Raw genomic sequence first — 17,723 nt, forward strand, 5'->3', positions numbered from 1 at the left:
CTAAATGTCTAGAATATAGAAATGAGCCAAAGAATCCTAATTCTATGCATGATTTGAAAATTACAATGTCAATGCAATGAATATTACGTAACAAAACCAAAAAAAACAAAGAAATGGTAAATCGCAATTTGAACTAAACTATCATAGAATCAAATCTAATGAAATGCTAAAAACGAAAGAAACAAACTAAGGATATTAGACAAAAGTGCAATTTCAGAAATGGAATATCATGTAACACACACTAGTCACTCTCACTCCCCCTCTCTTTATTGCGCGTGTAGAACGCTGTCTAACCAAGTGGTTCATACCAGGTTCGTTTCTTATCTCTGCAGTCTAGGTTTAGTTTTTGATATGTTATTTTGTCTTTCGATGTTTATTTCGATATCTGATTTCATTGATTTCATGGATCTAGGGTTTCATTTTGCCATTTCCATTTTGTTTCATGGCCAAATATTTTATTTTGATAAGACTTTGTTATTGAATATGTAATTATGGTTGATGATAGTTGAACTTCTTATTTTTCTTGATTTCTTAAGTCACTTATCTTAATATTGATTTCTAAAAAATACATTTTTTGTTTTATTCAAACTAAACCATCTATAATGTATTTTATATTTGTTCTAATCGAAAAATAATTGTGATAACTCCCAAACTTTGCTTCTTTTTTGTGATAAAACTCTATTCTTAAGTTTTTTTAGTTTTTAATTTTTTAGTAATAGGATAGATTATTGTAAAAAGGTGGAAATAGATTTTTAATAAAATTAGGGTTAATTTCTTCTTTTTAACTAAATAAATTTGGTTTTTAAAGAATTATTTTTTTACCTTTAAAAAAATTATGAAAATAAAAATAAAAATTTCATTCACTTATATAGGTTTTATTTTCAAATATGATAAGTTAACAATTTTTTTAATATTTTTTTGACAATAGACTATCTGTTATTATTTTATTAGTTTGTATATTTAATATAAAAAAAAGAAGTTGTCCGTTGAGCAAAAATTGTTAAGAAAACATCTAAATTTTATTTTTATCTTTTTGTTATTTACTCCTTTTTCATTTTCTTCTTTTTGCAGTAATGTTCTTGGTCAAAGGAGTAGCTGGTCAACCATTGAGAAGCAGCATGAAACACTGTCGTTTGGGCTTTGAGATTTATTCGGACACTGTCGTTTTGGCTAGTCTGATTCCTTTGGGGGTAATGCTCAAGTGTTCATTTGCAAATTCGAAAACCCATGTGCTAGGGTTTCACGAGAACGAAAGAGGTAGAGAAAGTTCCATGGCTCGTGCGATTCTGGACCCAGAAGCTTAAAGACGAACAAGAGGCACGTGTAGGGTGATGAATCGGCAAAAAGAAAGAAGATGATTGGAGGGCTAATAGGCGTGGTTCGCAAACAGGAGAGAAAAAGCGTTGAATCGTGAAGAGCAAAAGCGTCGAAGGTTTTCCATTCCTTTTACCCCTTTCCTTTTTTCTTTGGTTCTGACCCTATAAAAGGGCTAGTAATAATTTTCTGAACGGTGGAATGGAATGTAGAGAGAGATGTACAGAGTTCGGTATTGTTGGGAGTAGAGTTAGTTTCAGTTTTTGACTTTTGGAGTTAGCATAGCTAGGGTTCGTCCGATTCAATTTCCTTTCGATTCGTCTTTCTCAGTTCGTAGTAGTTGTTTTAGCTTTTGGTAGTGTAGAAACATTATTCTTTGTTGTTGGATTTCGCTGAGGTGCTCGCAGGGTGACAGATCGTGAGATTTCTTAGTGTTTCCGGTATTGTGTACTTTTGCTATCACATTTTAATGAATTCTGAGTTTCCTGTTAGTGTTATTGTCCAATATTACAATTCTGTTATTCGAATTCTTGCATGAGTTTATTTTTCTAGCACTTATATTCTTTGATTCTGGAATTTATTGTTAAAATTTGATGATTACTTTTGTTTCTTGTATCTTTAGTTTGGGTTTCTTACGTTGATTTTGTCCATTTCAGTTTCTTTTATGATTTTTGTCTGTGATGAATTAGGTTTTAGGATTGATTCATGGTTTCTGTCTTGTTGGTTTGAATTATACAGGATAATAATGGTGTTTGTAGAATAGGAAATTACTTTTACTTGTACTCATAATAGATATTAGTATTTGATGCTGGTTAAAAGCATTTGATGCTGGTTAAAAGCATAAATTTGAGTTGGATTTGCCTTGGTTTGTTGAATTAAGTGAGGATTACTAACTTTAAGTTCTGAAAATGAACTAAAAGACCCCAAAGTGAGCTTAATTCCACATAATGTCCTTCTGAATGGTAATCAAGACTCTTTGCACCAATCCTTTGTGAATCTGATTCAGATTTTTGTTTTTATCCTATAATTCTTTGTTTGTTCATTCATTTTAGGTGTTTTTGCTGAATTGATCTTAATTTTAGATTGTGATTCTTATATTTTCAACTTTTAGGTCCTGTTACTAGCTTATGCCCTAGTTGATGGTTACTAAGGTTCTTCCCACTGCAACAGTCCACAACGAAAGGGAGTATATGGGTCCAGCTATGTATATGGGTTTAGAAATATCAGTTCTTTCGCCTCTAACTTACCAATTTATATTGTGACTTAATTTTTACATTTTTTGTATTTGAAGTTATGCAGTGGGGTATATAATAAAGGGAAGCTTCTAGACATAGTCAAACATAGATTAGGATAAAAGCAAAGCACCAATAATTGAATGAAATTTTTTCCTTTTGTCCGTTGGAAGAATTTGATCCATGTATGAGCTATAATATATGCTTTTAATAAGTTCTGCTACTAGCTATCATTAATGTCTCTAAGTGTTTTTGTTCTCCGACACATGATGAATAAAAACTTTGTTCGGTGTGCATGGCTATCATCCATCATGATAGCATATATTGGAAGAGAGAGAGGGCTGAATTGAAAATGGAAAAGTAATGAAAAAAATTGTAGTGTGTGATTGTAAATAGAAAATACAGTTTGTACACTAAAAGGATTATGTGTTGCCTTTATGAATGTTACAGATTCTAGATTGCATAACCTGTCGAGGACATATTATACTCGTAGATTATATTGTCTGTAGTTGAAGCAAAGATGAGGATTATGATAAAGGGCGGTGTTTGGAAAAACACCGAAGATGAAATCCTGAAAGCGGCTGTTATGAAATATGGTAAGAATCAGTGGGCTCGAATCTCTTCGCTCCTTGTTCGCAAATCTGCCAAGCAATGCAAAGCTCGTTGGTACGAGTGGCTTGATCCCTCCATAAAGAAGGTACCTCTCATCTCAATTTCCTACTTCTTTTTGTATATTATATCCAAAGACATAAGATTGAAACTGTAAAATAATTCTAGAGGGCTTGATTGATCCCTCTTACAATTTTCTATTTATAAGAATAAATTGATACACAAGTACATGATAAATAGGATAACCCTAGACACAATATAATCATGATAAATAGGGTAATCCTAGACATAATATAATCATGATAAATAGGGTAACCCTTGACACACTATAATGATGATAAAATAAGATAAATATCCTAACACTCCCCCTCAAGCTGGAGCATACAAATTGTATGTACCAAGCTTGGAACAAATAAACTCAATCCGAGGATCCCTTAATGACTTGGTCAATACATCTGCGAGTTGATCGTTTGACCCAATAAACTCAGTACATATTTCTTTGGTCAACAACTTTTCACGAACAAAATGACAATTAATTTCTATATGATTAGTCCTCTCATGAAACACCGGATTTGATGCAATGTGGAGAGCAGATTGATTGTCGCAATACATCTTCATAGTATGGATGTCACAAAATTTAACCTCTTGAAGGAATTGTTTCACCCATATAAGTTCACATGTTAGTGATGCCATTGCCCTATACTCGGCTTCCGCGGTTGATCGAGCTACTACATTCTGTTTCTTACTTTTCCATGAAATAATGTTTGCTCCCAGAAAAACACAATATCCTGTTGTAGACCGTCTATCAATAGGTGAACCTGCCCAATCTGCATCACAATACCCAGAGACATGAATGCTTCCTTTATCTTCATTTAACAATCCTTGCCCGGGAGCCTTCTTTACATACCTTAGAATGTGAATGAGAGCATTCCAATGGTCAACACATGGAGCCTGCATGAACTGACTAACCACTCCAACTGCAAAGGATAGATCTGGCCTTGTGATAGTGAGATAAATCAGTTTGCCAACCAACCTCCTATACCTCTCTGGATCGGAGAATAATTCACCTTCTTCTGTCCTTAATTTCTGGTTTGGGTCCATGGGACTGTCTACCAGTCTACAATCAATCATGCCTGTTTCTTGTAATATATCAAGAGCATACTTCCTTTGGGAGATTACAACTCCATCTTTTGATTGCGCTACTTCAATGCCTAAGAAGTATTTGAGACTTCCAAGATCCTTGGTTTGAAAATGTCTACACCAGTACTCTTTTAGTTGAGATATTCCAACAGCATCATTTCCTGTAATGACAATATCATCAACATATACTATTAAGTAAACACATTTCCCGAGAGAAGAATGACAATAAAAAACTGAATGGTCTGCTTCACTGCGTTTTAGCCCAAATTTTTGAACAATGGAGCTAAACTTTCCAAACCAAGCACGTGGGGATTGCTTGAGGCCATATAGAGATCGATGCAATTTGCATACCATACCAAACTCCCCCTGAGCAACAAACCCAGGAGGTTGCTCCATATAAACTTCTTCCTCAAGATCACCATGTAGGAAGGCATTCTTGATATCCAATTGATGAAGTGGCCAGTGACGAATGGCTGCCATGGCAAAGAAGAGACGAATAGTAGTCATCTTGGCTACAGGAGAGAAAGTGTCACAATAATCAAGACCATAAACCTGAGTGTAACCTTTTGCAACAAGCCGAGCTTTGAGCCGATCAATTTCACCATCAGGGCCAACTTTAACTGCATACACCCATCGACAACCAACCGCCTTTTTTCCTGGGGGAAGGGGCACCAGCTTCCAAGTATTACTGTGGTCAAGAGCCTGCATTTCTGCAATCATAACTTGTCGCCATCCAGGATGATCAAGTGCTTCTTTCACATTCTTGGGTATAACAACAGAGAACACTGAGGATAAAAGAGAAAAATAGGAGGGCGACAATCGATGATAGCTTAGAAAATTATAAATGGGATGAGGGTTCCGAGTGGAACGAGTACCTTTTCTGAGGGCAATAGGCCATGCTGAATCATTTGCACCAGGAGGCGTGGGAGGAGGTGACGAGGGAGAAGAATCTGAAGTAGGAGATACACCATTGTCTTGGGAAGGTGGACTATCCATTGGGGCCCTGTGTGGGATGATCTTAGTATGTGGAGAAACAGGAGTAGAAGGATTGTGATCAAGACTTGGAATGACAGAGACAGTGGAGCTATTTGACCCAGCCATTGGAATAGGAAGGACCTGTTGGAGGATACAAACATCCTGAACAGATGGAGAGAAGTAAGGAGTCTGTTCAAAGAATGTGACATTGGCAGACATGTAATACTTCTTAGTTTCAGGAGAGTAACACCGATATCCTTTTTGAAGTCGAGAATAGCCTAAGAAGACACATTTGAGAGCGCGAGCGGAGAGTTTGTCTAGACCTGGAGACATGTCATGAACAAAACATACACAGCCAAACACTCGGGGAGATGTATGAAAGAGAGGATCATGAGGAAACAAAATGGAGAAAGGGACTTTATTATCAAGAGAGGAGGAGGGCATCCTATTAATAAGATAACATGAAGTTAAGATGGCATCCCCCAGTGATGGACAAGAATATGGGCACCAAGCAAAAGGGTACGAGCAATTTCAACCAAATGTCTATTTTTTCGTTCTGCTATACCATTTTGTTGTGGTGTATGAGGACAAGTAGACTGATGTAAGATACCATGGGAACTCAAGATGGCAGAAAAGGAGGATGAGAAATACTCTTTTGCATTATCACTTCTTAATATTTTGATTACTTGACCAAATTGATTCTTGATTTCATTCAAAAAGGATGTAAAGATAGCTAACAATTCAGAATGATTTTTCATAAGATAAACCCAAGTACATCTTGAATATTCATCAATAAATGTAACAAAATATCTAAAACCAAAGGAGGAGATACGACTAGGTCCCCATATATCAGAATGGATGATGGAAAAACTAGAATTAGATATTGATTGAGACCTTTTAGGAAAGGAAGATCTAACATGTTTTCCTAATTGACATGACTCACATTCTAAGGTTTGGAGACCACTAAGTTCAGGACACATCTTTTTTAAATTTGACAAATGAGGATGGCCAAGTCGATCATGCAGCACTTTAGGATTAGGAGCAACAACACAAGACACCCTTGGACGAGATCCAAAATGGTATAATCCGCCAGCTTCATATCCTTCTCCAATCTGTTTCCCCGAACCACGCTCCTGTATAACAAAAGATTTATGATCAAAGGTTATTGAACAACTTAACATTTTAGTCAACTGACTTAAGGAAATTAAATTTAAAGGGCAATTAGAGACAAAAAGGATTGAGTTGAGATTGAGGGAGGGAGACAAAGAAACATGACCGACTCCTTTGGAAGAAGTTTTATATCCATTTGCAAGGGTTATGAAATGAGGTTTTTCTCGAAAGGAAATAGATGAGAACAAAGAGGTATTACCAGAAATGTGATCAGAAGCACCTGAGTCAATTATCCATGAATTTTGACATTCCATAGATTGAGAAACGCAGGCGGTTGATGTATTGGAGATTGAGATGGTTGTGCCAAGCTGTTAGACTTTAACCTTAAATACTCTTGATATTCATCCTCAGAAAACATAGAAGTGGAGGTTTCAGTTTTCGAAGTGGAAGTTTCAGTCTTCGAAATATTGGCGGTTTTGGAAGGGAAACCATGTAAGGAGTAGCAATTCTCTTGAGTATGACCCATCCTTTTACAATATGTGCATTGAGTACGTCCCCGACCTCCTCATCCTCCTCCTCTAGTACCACGTCCTCCTCTTCCTCGTGTGGCAACCATGACAGATGGTTCCACTAGTTCATGCGCTTCTTGAGTTTGAGATATCGGGACACACAGAAGGCGAGTGGTCAATGTTTCCATAGAAGGGACCTCATGACTAGTTAGAAGTTGATCTCTGAGATGATCAAAATCGGGATGTAGGGCACGAAGGATCAACACCATGTAAAATTTGTCTAGTTTCTTTTTGATATCCTCTCATGGATCTACTTCCAAAAAATCCTAAGTTCTTCGACAGCAGATTGGGCTTCAGCCATGAAGGACACCATATCATGGTCTGCCATTTTAAGAGCTGCAAGCTTGTTCGTAGTGTCATAGAGACGTTGAATATCGTTGGCATAAATGCTTTGGGCTTTCTTCCAAAAGGAGTGACAAGTTTTGAAAGCCCTCAAAGATACAAAAAGTTTGGGTTCCACTGATTGCCATAACAGGGCACACAACTGGAAATCTGCTTGTTTCCATTGATCAACTTTTTCAGAGGCACATGGCTTCCATCTCGCTCAAGGTGGTCATAATGCCCTTGGCCAAGGAACCACATTTCAACGGCAGGAGACCATGATAGATAATTTTTTCCATTTAGCTTCTCGGAGGTAATTGATGGACTTCCAGAGAAGGAAAGAGTACTGCTAGACGCCACTTCTGAAGAAGACGAATAGTACTAGCGAGGAACAAGAAAACCCTAAGGGTTTAGACGAAGGAAACTGTGACAGTGATGGACGACGGTGGCCGGCGGCGACGGACGACGGTGGCCGGCGACGGTAGACGGCGACGGACGACGGTGGCCGACGGTTGACGGTGGCCGGCGGCGGGCAGCGGCGGACAGTGGCAGGCGACGAAGAACTGTGGCGCCGGAGAGATATATATTACGAGACAGAAACCAGAGCGTGATCGACCCGCTCTGATACCAACTTAAGATTGAAACTGTAAAATAATTCTAGAGGGCTTGATTGATCCCTCTCACAATTTTCTATTTATAAGAATAAATTGATACACAAGTACATGATAAATAGGATAACCCTAGACACAATATAATCATGATAAATAGGGTAATCCTAGACATATTATAATCATGATAAATAGGGTAACCCTTGACACACTATAATGATGATAAAATAAGATAAATATCCTAACACAAAGTTTAGGAGAAGTTTAATTCAAGTTTATCCTTTTTTGTTACTCTGTAAAAAATGGGTAGTGGTTGTAATATTTTGCTCATTGGTATTACTCTTACACTTTTAAGCTTTCTTATATGATGTGAAACCTACATCCTACTAATTTTCCATTATGTTAGTTACAAGCTATTTTTAATTGATTTTTTCCATCTACAGCTTTTGTCTTCCACATTTTAGATTTTACTATCTGGCTTTTCGCTAATAAGGAGTGATTTTTTCAATTTGATGCTTTGTGTGTAGACTGAGTGGACTAGAGAAGAGGATGAGAAGTTACTTCATCTTGCTAAGCTCATGCCCACTCAGTGGAGAACAATTGCTCCAATTGTAGGTCGTACACCTTCTCAGTGTCTTGAGCGGTATGAGAAGCTCCTTGATGCAGCCTGTGTAAAAGATGAGAACTATGAGCCTGGTGATGATCCTCGAAAATTGCGTCCTGGGGAGATTGATCCAAACCCTGAGTCAAAACCTGCACGGCCTGATCCTGTTGATATGGATGAGGATGAAAAGGAGATGCTTTCTGAAGCACGAGCCCGATTAGCCAACACAAAGGGAAAGAAAGCAAAAAGGAAAGCTAGGGAGAAACAGCTTGAGGAAGCAAGGAGGCTTGCTTCCCTACAAAAGAAGAGGGAATTGAAGGCGGCTGGAATTGATATCAGGCAGCGAAAGAGAAAAAGGAAAGGAATAGACTACAATGCAGAAATTCCATTTGAGAAAAGGCCTCCTCCAGGATTTTTCGATGTTGCAGATGAAGATAGACCAGTGGAACAGCCCAAGTTCCCTACTACGATTGAAGAACTTGAGGGGAAAAGGAGGGTTGATATTGAGGCACAATTAAGAAAGCAGGACATTGCAAAAAATAAAATTGCACAAAGGCAAGATGCCCCATCTGCCATATTGCATGCCAACAAATTGAATGATCCAGAGACAGTAAGAAAGAGGTCAAAATTGATGCTTCCACCACCCCAGATATCTGATCAAGAATTGGATGAAATTGCTAAGTTGGGTTATGCTAGTGACCTTGCAGGGAGTCAGGAACTTACTGAAGGTAGTGGTGCTACACGTGCTCTTCTGGCTAATTATGCACAGACACCCGGTCAAGGAGTGACTCCTTTGCGAACCCCTCAGAGAACACCATCTGGTAAAGGAGATGCTATTATGATGGAAGCTGAAAATCTTGCCAGGTTGAGGGAGTCTCAAACACCATTGTTGGGAGGAGAGAATCCGGAGTTGCATCCTTCAGATTTTTCTGGTGTCACTCCTAAGAAAAAAGACATTCAGACTCCAAATCCAATGCTGACCCCATCTGCAACTCCTGGAGGTGCAGGTCTCACTCCAAGAATTGGTATGACACCAACAAGAGATGGTTTTTCTTTTAGCATGACACCAAAGGGGACTCCTTTGAGGGATGAACTACGTATTAATGAGGACATGAATATGCATGAAAGCACTAAACGTGAGCTGCAGAGACAGGCTGATATGAGAAGAAGTCTGCGTTCTGGTTTAGGAAGCCTTCCTCAGCCCAAGAATGAGTACCAAATAGTGATGGAACCAGTCACAGAAGATGCCGAAGAGCCTGAGGAGAAGATTGAAGAGGATATGTCTGACAGGATAGCTAGAGAAAAAGCAGAAGAAGAGGCAAGACAGCAGGCATTACTTAGAAAACGATCAAAGGTCCTTCAACGGGAACTTCCTAGGCCCCCTGCTGCTTCATTGGAGCTTATAAGAAATTCCTTAATTAGATCTGATGGGGACAAGAGTTCCTTTGTTCCACCAACCTCTATTGAGCAGGCTGATGAGATGATTAGAAAGGAGCTTCTAACTTTACTGGAGCATGACAATGCTAAGTATCCGCTTGATGATAAAGTGAATAAGGAGAAAAAGAAAGGAGTCAAGCGATCTGCAGATTTGTCTGCGGTCCCTGTGATAGAAGATTTTGAGGAAGATGAAATGAAAGATGTATGTCCTGACTTGTTTCTTTTTCCTTTCCCTTTTTGATGACATCTCATTTTCTTCTGTTGATGGGAAGTAACTTGCTCAACTTACACTCTTTATTACGCACAAGATTTGACTTCTGTGTTGAAAATTACCTCCTTTTTTATTAAGGTTCAGTGACTATAATGACTTTATATTTTTATTACTCAATTTTTTAATTATGTTTCCCCTTCCATCATAAACCTCCCAAAATATTCAACTGACTAATGAAATAGAAATAATTTGGATCTGTCAATGTTCCATCACTTTTTTAATTTTCCATTTTGATCAATTCATATGTCTTAATTCTTCTTATTGTGATAGTTATCACTGAGTTGATAATTATTTAGAGGAAGGTATAGTAATAAAAAACATAATACTATGAAACCCAGTGAATATTTTGAAACAAACAATTCCACACGATTGTTGTAATGTATTCTTTTTTTATTCTGTAATGTCATTGTATAAGAAAAGAGCTTGTGAATTGGATCTTAAATGTTCAGATTTTTGTTACAATCCTTCCTTTACTTAAGTTGGATTTAGTGCATTTTTATCTGAATTTTTGTTCATGTTTTCAGATATTGTCAGATCAGATTCATTGAGTCATATGTAATTGTCCAAGTTCTGCCCTTGCATTTTACCACAATTGGCACTGCAATTAATTTATCATGTAATGGATATTGTGTTTTATTTTGATAATGAGCTGTGAATTTTCCTGCTCCTATATAATTATGATTATGATATCATTGGAAAAAGTATTTATTTGTCTTTCTGTTTATTTATGGTAGGCTGATAAGTTGATAAAGGAAGAAGTCCAATATCTTTGTGCCGCAATGGGACATGAAAATGAGCCCCTTGAAGAATTTATTGAAGCACATCGAACCTGCCTCAATGATCTTATGTACTTTCCTACCCGTAATGCATATGGTCTCTCTAGTGTTGCTGGGAACATGGAAAAACTAGCTGCTTTGCAAAATGAATTTGAGAATGTGAGAAAGAAATTGGATGATGATAAGGAGAAGATGGTACGGCTTGAGAAGAAGGTGACTGTTATCACACAAGGCTACGAGGTATGTGATGCTACATTTCTGTTTCTTGCTGAGCTGCTACATTAAACATGAAGTCTCGTGTTTTGCTTTCAAAGCTTGTATTAATTGTATCACTAATTTTTTAGAATCTTATTGGTTTTATTACCTCTGGAAAGTTAGTTTTTAAATTTCTCATTTGTGTTTTGGCCATAAATAAGCCAAACTGAAAAGTGTTTCATAACGATAGTGGGAAATCAACTCGTTAGTGGAATACTCCTACGTTTCACAATGGTGGGAATTGAGAGAGAACACGAAGAAAGCAGGATTCTGTGCTTTGGTTTTTGCTATTGGACAAAATAAATGTTTTTTTTATATGTAATTCTAGATACACGTTACCTGAGTGTTTGCACATTCAATCTTGTATATATTTTAATTTGGCTATTGCATTTTCAGATGAGAGCAAAGAAAAGTATCTGGCCGCAAATTGAGGCCACTTTCAAGCATATGGATATAGCTGCAACCGAGTTAGAATGCTTTAAAGCTTTGCAAAATCAGGAGCAGTTAGCAGCATCCCACAGGATAAACAATTTGTGGAGTGAAGTACAGAAGCAAAAGGAACTTGAAAAAACTTTGCAAAACAGGTACGGGAGTCTAATTGAAGAGCTGGAGAAGATGCAAAATATCATAAACCAATGCAGATTAAAGGCAGAGCAGCAAAAAGAAATTGAAGCAAACAATGCTCATGCTGAGACCAATGAGACCAAAGTCAATGACACTGATGTGCAGGATACAGGGAGTATTGTACCTCACTCAGCAGAGGATGGAAATGCTCAAGCAATAACAGTCGAGTCATCACATGATGGAACTTCTGACCAGCAAGTTGGGATTATGCAAGACCAGTCGACTTCTAGCCCCAGCCATGACATGAATGTGGATTCTGATAACATGCATACAATACATGACAGTGATGCTAAATTAGCAAATGCTTCACCAGCTGCTGAGAATGTTGTTGAAATAGTGGAAGGTAGTAGCCCTACTGATGGTTATACTGAGAATGGGGAGAACGTGTCAGAAATGGGTGCTTCAATGGAAATAAATAGCCCCAATCAAGATGTAGTTGCGAATGCTGTAACCACAGGTGAGAGCAGCATGGAAGAAACCAATGCTGTCACGGAGGAGGCAAATTAGGCTGGACACTTTGTAGCTGTTCTGAAAGTTAAGAGGGAGAGACATTAGGATGGGTAGTTTTTCGGTTCAGATTTCAGTGGATGTTTAACTGAATAGATTGCATGGAGAGTGAGTCTTGCTAATTTTTTTGAAGGCATATGAAGATATCCATTCCTAGTTGAAGTTTGGAACATGTTATGATTCTGACATAAAGCTATGAGCATTGAGATATTTGCTCTCCATTTTTTTTGTTCTTTCAATAGTTGTCCCCTTTTTAGTGGATGTCGGCACTTTTATAAGAATGTTAAAGGATTTTATATCAATTAATTAGACCTTAGAGCTAGTTCCTATTGGAACCTGTGTACTGTTAAATTATTCATGGGTATCTGTAGGCAAAAATAATCATATATAATGTTTAAAATATGAATTGAAATGTTTATGGTATAAGCACTAAAATGATATTAGGAACCTATAGATCCTACATACTCTTTTCCTTTCTGCCTATCAAAGGTAAATTTATCAGTTCCACTAGCCCTTTCCTTTCCCTGTATTTCCTCCCCTTTTTACTAACAACATTGATATCCTTTACCAACACCATTTTCCATTGATACAACCTCTTCTTGATAGTACAATTCCTCCCAGATTGTTTTTTCTTTGAATATAACATGAGTAGTATAGATTTACAATTACCATAGTGTTTGCAACCTTTCCATGTAGCCACTATTTCTACAATGATGTGCAACCAAACACCATTTTCTTCCAAGCATGTAACATATTCCTTTCCACAACTTCTAATCTAGTTTCTTATATGCAAAAAATCAATATTCTCACCTCCCTCCTCTTGGTTCTCCTTTCTAACCCTCTAATATTATAGTCTAGAGATTAAAAGTAGTAATTTTTCAAATTTAAAAGATTAAAAATTGCAAACTAAAATAAAGCTAATTTATTTTATATATGATTCTGAAGATGATTATCACATTAAACACAACATATGTGATAAAAATATGGACTTAGGCTTACATAATAATATAGTCCGTGTATTTGTTTTTATTTAGTTTGTTTGTTTGCTTTAATTAAGTTCTATTTTATGTTAAATTGATTTAATTTGATCATTTGCATGATATTTATATAAAAGACGTTAACAAAATCATTGTAGTGTTTTTTTTAACTTTTTTGTACTTTTTTTAACAATAAGATTTTTTTTCATTCTTGAATTCTATTAGAGATGATTCTTTCATAGATATTTTGCTAATCCGTCTCTATATAAGGAATTTCTATGGAAGGTATGACAGAATAATTAATAACTAATTAACATTCTTGTAGTGACATGTAAAGAACTTTAATTTATAAATTTAACTAAATTATATTTAATTTTGTAATTATAATAATATATCTGTATGAAATTTTAGATATTATTTATAGTTAACTACACAAAAAATATTTAGCAATACATGTTAAAAAATATTTTATATTATATTGTATAATAAAAGTTTAATATACACACAAAATATAACATAATAATATCTATAATAACTATATAATTAATATTAAAATGACATAATGGATAAAAATATTATGTAGTCAGAAGTTGAATTACGATATTTTGTTTGTCACGTTACTTGGATTATTTTTATATATACCCACAGACTACTTGGATTATTTTTATATATACCCACAGACTACTTGGATTATTTTTATATATACCCACAGACTAACTTCTTTTAAGAATATATTTTATCTCTGAGAGTGATTTCTTTCTACACGTGTAAAATTATTCTCAATTTATACGATAAAAGAAATGAATTTTCTCTATGTTAGTTCATTAATGAAATTGTTTTTTTTTTATAAAAAGAAAACTAAAAAGACTTTGAATTTCCTTTTCATTAAGTAAAGAATAATTTTATTTTCTTCCCAATACTTCCAATTTGCTTACAAGAAAATTTGGCCATTTGTGTTATGCAGACTCACTTCGGCTTCCCGTGATCTTTAGGAACCCTATTGAAGACTTTTTTTTTTCTTCAAGAAAAGGGAATGATAGGCATTGCAATCACTGTCAAAACCACTTCCAATAAAAAAATAACATAGAAGCGTATCAATATCAATATTCGAATAAACTGTCTGATATAAAAAAACTAAAACAGATTTTAAAGATACATTATTCTTAATAATCATTAAAAAACAATAGGATATCCATAATTATTTTTTCATGAGAAATTAAACATTCAATTAGATGAATGACCACAAAACTTTTATTTTATTCTAACAGATTCATCAAATAAATAACCATTATTAATATAAAATTTATTATTATAATAAATTTATCAAATAATAATTATTATCAAAATATTTTTCTTATCAACTTAACTATTTCCTTTGTAAATGTACTTACTACAATTAGATATTACTGTTGAAAAAGATATTTTGATATTATAATTAAAGAATACAATTCCATTATATTTCCTCAAATTATCTGATGGGATGATTATTATGAGTTGAAATATTCCAAAGGTCTATATATATGTATATTTAATCGATATAAAAGCTTGATTATTGTTTTATTATGATTTTATTTATTGGTGTTTTTATAATCATTAAGTGATGTGTGTTCCTACTTCTATAAATAATTCAGATGATTTAATCTCTAAAGGAAAAGAAAGAATATAATGGCTAAGTCCAGTTGTTGCAGTTGTTTAAATTCCATGTTCTTGATTTCTTCCATTCTATTTAGTTCTTACTTGATTTGGTGTGAGGCAGAAGGCAATCCGGCAGTAGTGAATGGATTATCATATTCCTTCTATTCCGAAAGCTGTCCCAAGCTTGAAAGCATTGTCATAAAGCATCTCAGAAATGTGTTCAAGCAAGCTCATTGGCAAGCTCCAGCCTTACTCGTCATTTTCTTCCATGATTGTTTTGTTCAGGTGACTTCTGTTTAGGGTTTAGGCTTCTTACCCTTTTATCATCCTTAACCTTCTAAAACACATCATTTCATTCTAAATATATATATATATATATATATATATATATATATATATATATATATATATATATATATATATATATATATAATATTAGAGTTAGAGTTAGAGTTTATTGTAGCTAAATTTGTTATTTGTTGGGTCTTTTTGTTTTACCTGTTATCAAATCATCTATTAATATATACTTTACATTGAGTATATATAAAATTAATTTAATTTTAGTTTAAAAAGTTAATTTTGTGAGATTAAATTAGGATTAACATTTATTTAAACTAAATCAATTTTTTTTTTCAAACATTTTTTATATTCCAAGAGTGATTAAAATTTGTTGATATTTGAAGGGATGTGATGGATCTTTGCTACTGGATGGTAATCCAGGTGAAAGGGATCATCCACTGAATAGAGGCATAAGCTCTAAGGCTGTGCAGACCATTGATGAACTAAGAGAAGTTGTTCACAACCAGTGTGGAAGGATAGTTTCATGTGCAGATATCACTGTCTTGGCAGCTCGTGATGCTGTTTTTCTTGTAATCTCATCATCTCTATTAATTAGTTACTTTTTTTATACCCTTTTTCTTTTCCATGATAAAAAAATATGCTACCTTATGATATATTTAGAATTACCCTAAATTTTAATTGCCTCAAATAATATAAGTTCTAGATTGCTTTCAATTGATATTCTTATATTCTTAATAATTTTCAATTGGTTGCTAATGACCCTATGGACTTTTACTATTTCCTTTCTTTATTTTTTTCTCTTTCTATATAATATTGAAATGGACTTTTTTTACATGACTTCTTATCAATATGAACACTTTTGCCATTCTACTTTTAGTATCTTTAGAAGAGTTTTCTAATAATAAATTTTTAAAAGAAAAGTAAGAAAAAACTTAAAATTAACTTTCTTTATAAATTACAACTATTTTAGAAATATACAATATAAATATTTACATCACTTATAATTGTCAATACAAAATAATACGATTCCACTTCAACTTAAAATAATCTTCTTATGATGTTTTACCTTTATCATTTTTACTTTTAAGGAAAAACTTTCAAACTCTTATATTTAAGTTTTTAAAAACTCATATTTAAATTTTTAATATAAACTATTATTAAAAAATAAATTTTAAGTATAATTTAATCAGTAATTTGTAAGATACTTTTTGTAACAATTTATACATTATATATTATTTTATATATAGTTGATACGATACTTTCAATAATTATTTTATAATTTATTTATAAAAGAATATATATTTTTTTTATTTTTTATATTTAGTAGTCTTACAAAAGAATTCATCTAATCATGTTCGAATTTTTTTACAGTCTGGAGGTCCCTATTTCAATGTGCCACTTGGAAGACAAGACAGTCTAAACTTCAGCATTGAAGAAACAAACAATCTTCCATTACCCTACAACATCACCGATGTCACACTCAAAACATTTGAATCCAAAAACTTGGATGTTACAGATGTGGTTGCCTTATCAGGTGCACACACCATTGGTCGTGCCCACTGTCATACATTCTACAACAGGGTTTTTCCTCAAGATCCCACCATGGACAAAACCTTAGCTAAACTCCTTAATTCTACTTGCCCTACCACATACTCACGTAACACTTTTCGTTTGGACTTCAGAACCCCCAAAACCTTCGATAACAAATACTACATTAACTTGATGAATCACCAAGGTTTGTTCACTTCCGACCAAGACTTGTTCAAAGACAAGAGGACAAAAGGGTTGGTAGAGGCCTTTGCACTTAATCAAACCTTCTTCTTCCACAAATTCATTCATGCTTTTGTAAAGATGAGCCAATTGGATGTGTTGACTCAAAATCAAGGTGAAATTCGTGCGAAATGTAATCTGATAAATGATGAGAGATCTATGGTGAAGTCTATTGTGGATGAGATTGTACAATTACCCAATTGATTTTATGTTCGTTCCATAGTTTGTTATATATTAGTGTTGTTGTTTGCTTATTGTGTCGGTTATAGGATTGAGTCACTAAGTACCTTCACAATTTGTCCTTCTTCGCCGTTTGGTCTTGCTCCTTGGGTCTCTTGTCACCTAGTTCGGTCGGGGTGTACCTGTTAAAGATACTCCGATGCCAAAGTCAGTAATTGAACCGTTCGGTTATCTAATACGACAATAACAGTAATAAATGCACATTAATTGCCTCTACCTACCTTTTACCTTTGACTTATATTTATAGTTTTTGGGCATGGGCTTAGGATTAGCGGTATTTTAATCTGGGCCCAATCCTGGTTCAATACCCTTAAACATGATTTACCTTAATCTCCTTAACATTAATCATTTGGGCTTAGGAAGCCGGTCGCCCGACCGACCACTTTGTCTTCCTTATTGGCCATCAGGTCATGTGGAGTTTGTGAGCTGTGACAATCGTCCGATCATAT

General features: G+C 34.8%; 2 protein-coding genes across 6 annotated transcripts; both read left to right on the forward strand.

The window, feature by feature from the left end:
* The first annotated feature begins 1,143 nt into the window (after window positions 1–1,143).
* On the forward strand, window positions 1,144–12,706 carry LOC108345566 (cell division cycle 5-like protein). Of its 5 annotated transcripts, none has more exons than XM_052866896.1 (5): window positions 1,144–1,754; window positions 2,426–3,243; window positions 8,406–10,121; window positions 10,925–11,206; window positions 11,618–12,706. In XM_052866896.1, exons 2-5 carry the CDS (start codon window positions 3,067–3,069, stop codon window positions 12,350–12,352), a joined length of 2,910 nt encoding a protein of 969 aa, XP_052722856.1. In that variant the 5' UTR covers window positions 1,144–1,754; window positions 2,426–3,066; the 3' UTR covers window positions 12,353–12,706. The 5 variants fall into 5 exon arrangements, with proteins under 5 accessions (XP_052722856.1, XP_052722857.1, XP_017439656.2 ...); XM_052866897.1 differs by having other exon boundaries at window positions 2,997–3,243; XM_017584167.2 differs by having other exon boundaries at window positions 1,144–1,432.
* A 2,221-nt stretch (window positions 12,707–14,927) lies between these two features.
* LOC108344285 (peroxidase 12-like) lies at window positions 14,928–17,490 on the forward strand. Its single transcript, XM_017582748.2, has 3 exons — window positions 14,928–15,249; window positions 15,648–15,833; window positions 16,636–17,490. Exons 1-3 carry the CDS (start codon window positions 14,995–14,997, stop codon window positions 17,236–17,238), a joined length of 1,044 nt encoding a protein of 347 aa, XP_017438237.1. The 5' UTR covers window positions 14,928–14,994; the 3' UTR covers window positions 17,239–17,490.
* The last annotated feature ends 233 nt before the right edge of the window (window positions 17,491–17,723 follow it).

This window comes from Vigna angularis, chromosome 8 (assembly GCF_016808095.1).
Source record: "Vigna angularis cultivar LongXiaoDou No.4 chromosome 8, ASM1680809v1, whole genome shotgun sequence".
Taxonomy (NCBI): domain Eukaryota; kingdom Viridiplantae; phylum Streptophyta; class Magnoliopsida; order Fabales; family Fabaceae; genus Vigna; species Vigna angularis.

Coding starts and splice junctions, on each gene's coding strand:
- LOC108345566 (XM_052866896.1), top strand. CDS start 3,067: ATGAGGATTATGATAAAGGGCGGTGTTTGGAAAAACACCGAAGATGAA. Junction 10,122..10,924: donor AGGAAGATGAAATGAAAGAT/GTATGTCCTGAC, acceptor TATTTATGGTAG/GCTGATAAGTTGATAAAGGA. Junction 11,207..11,617: donor TTATCACACAAGGCTACGAG/GTATGTGATGCT, acceptor TTGCATTTTCAG/ATGAGAGCAAAGAAAAGTAT.
- LOC108344285 (XM_017582748.2), top strand. CDS start 14,995: ATGGCTAAGTCCAGTTGTTGCAGTTGTTTAAATTCCATGTTCTTGATT. Junction 15,250..15,647: donor TCCATGATTGTTTTGTTCAG/GTGACTTCTGTT, acceptor TGATATTTGAAG/GGATGTGATGGATCTTTGCT. Junction 15,834..16,635: donor CTCGTGATGCTGTTTTTCTT/GTAATCTCATCA, acceptor ATTTTTTTACAG/TCTGGAGGTCCCTATTTCAA.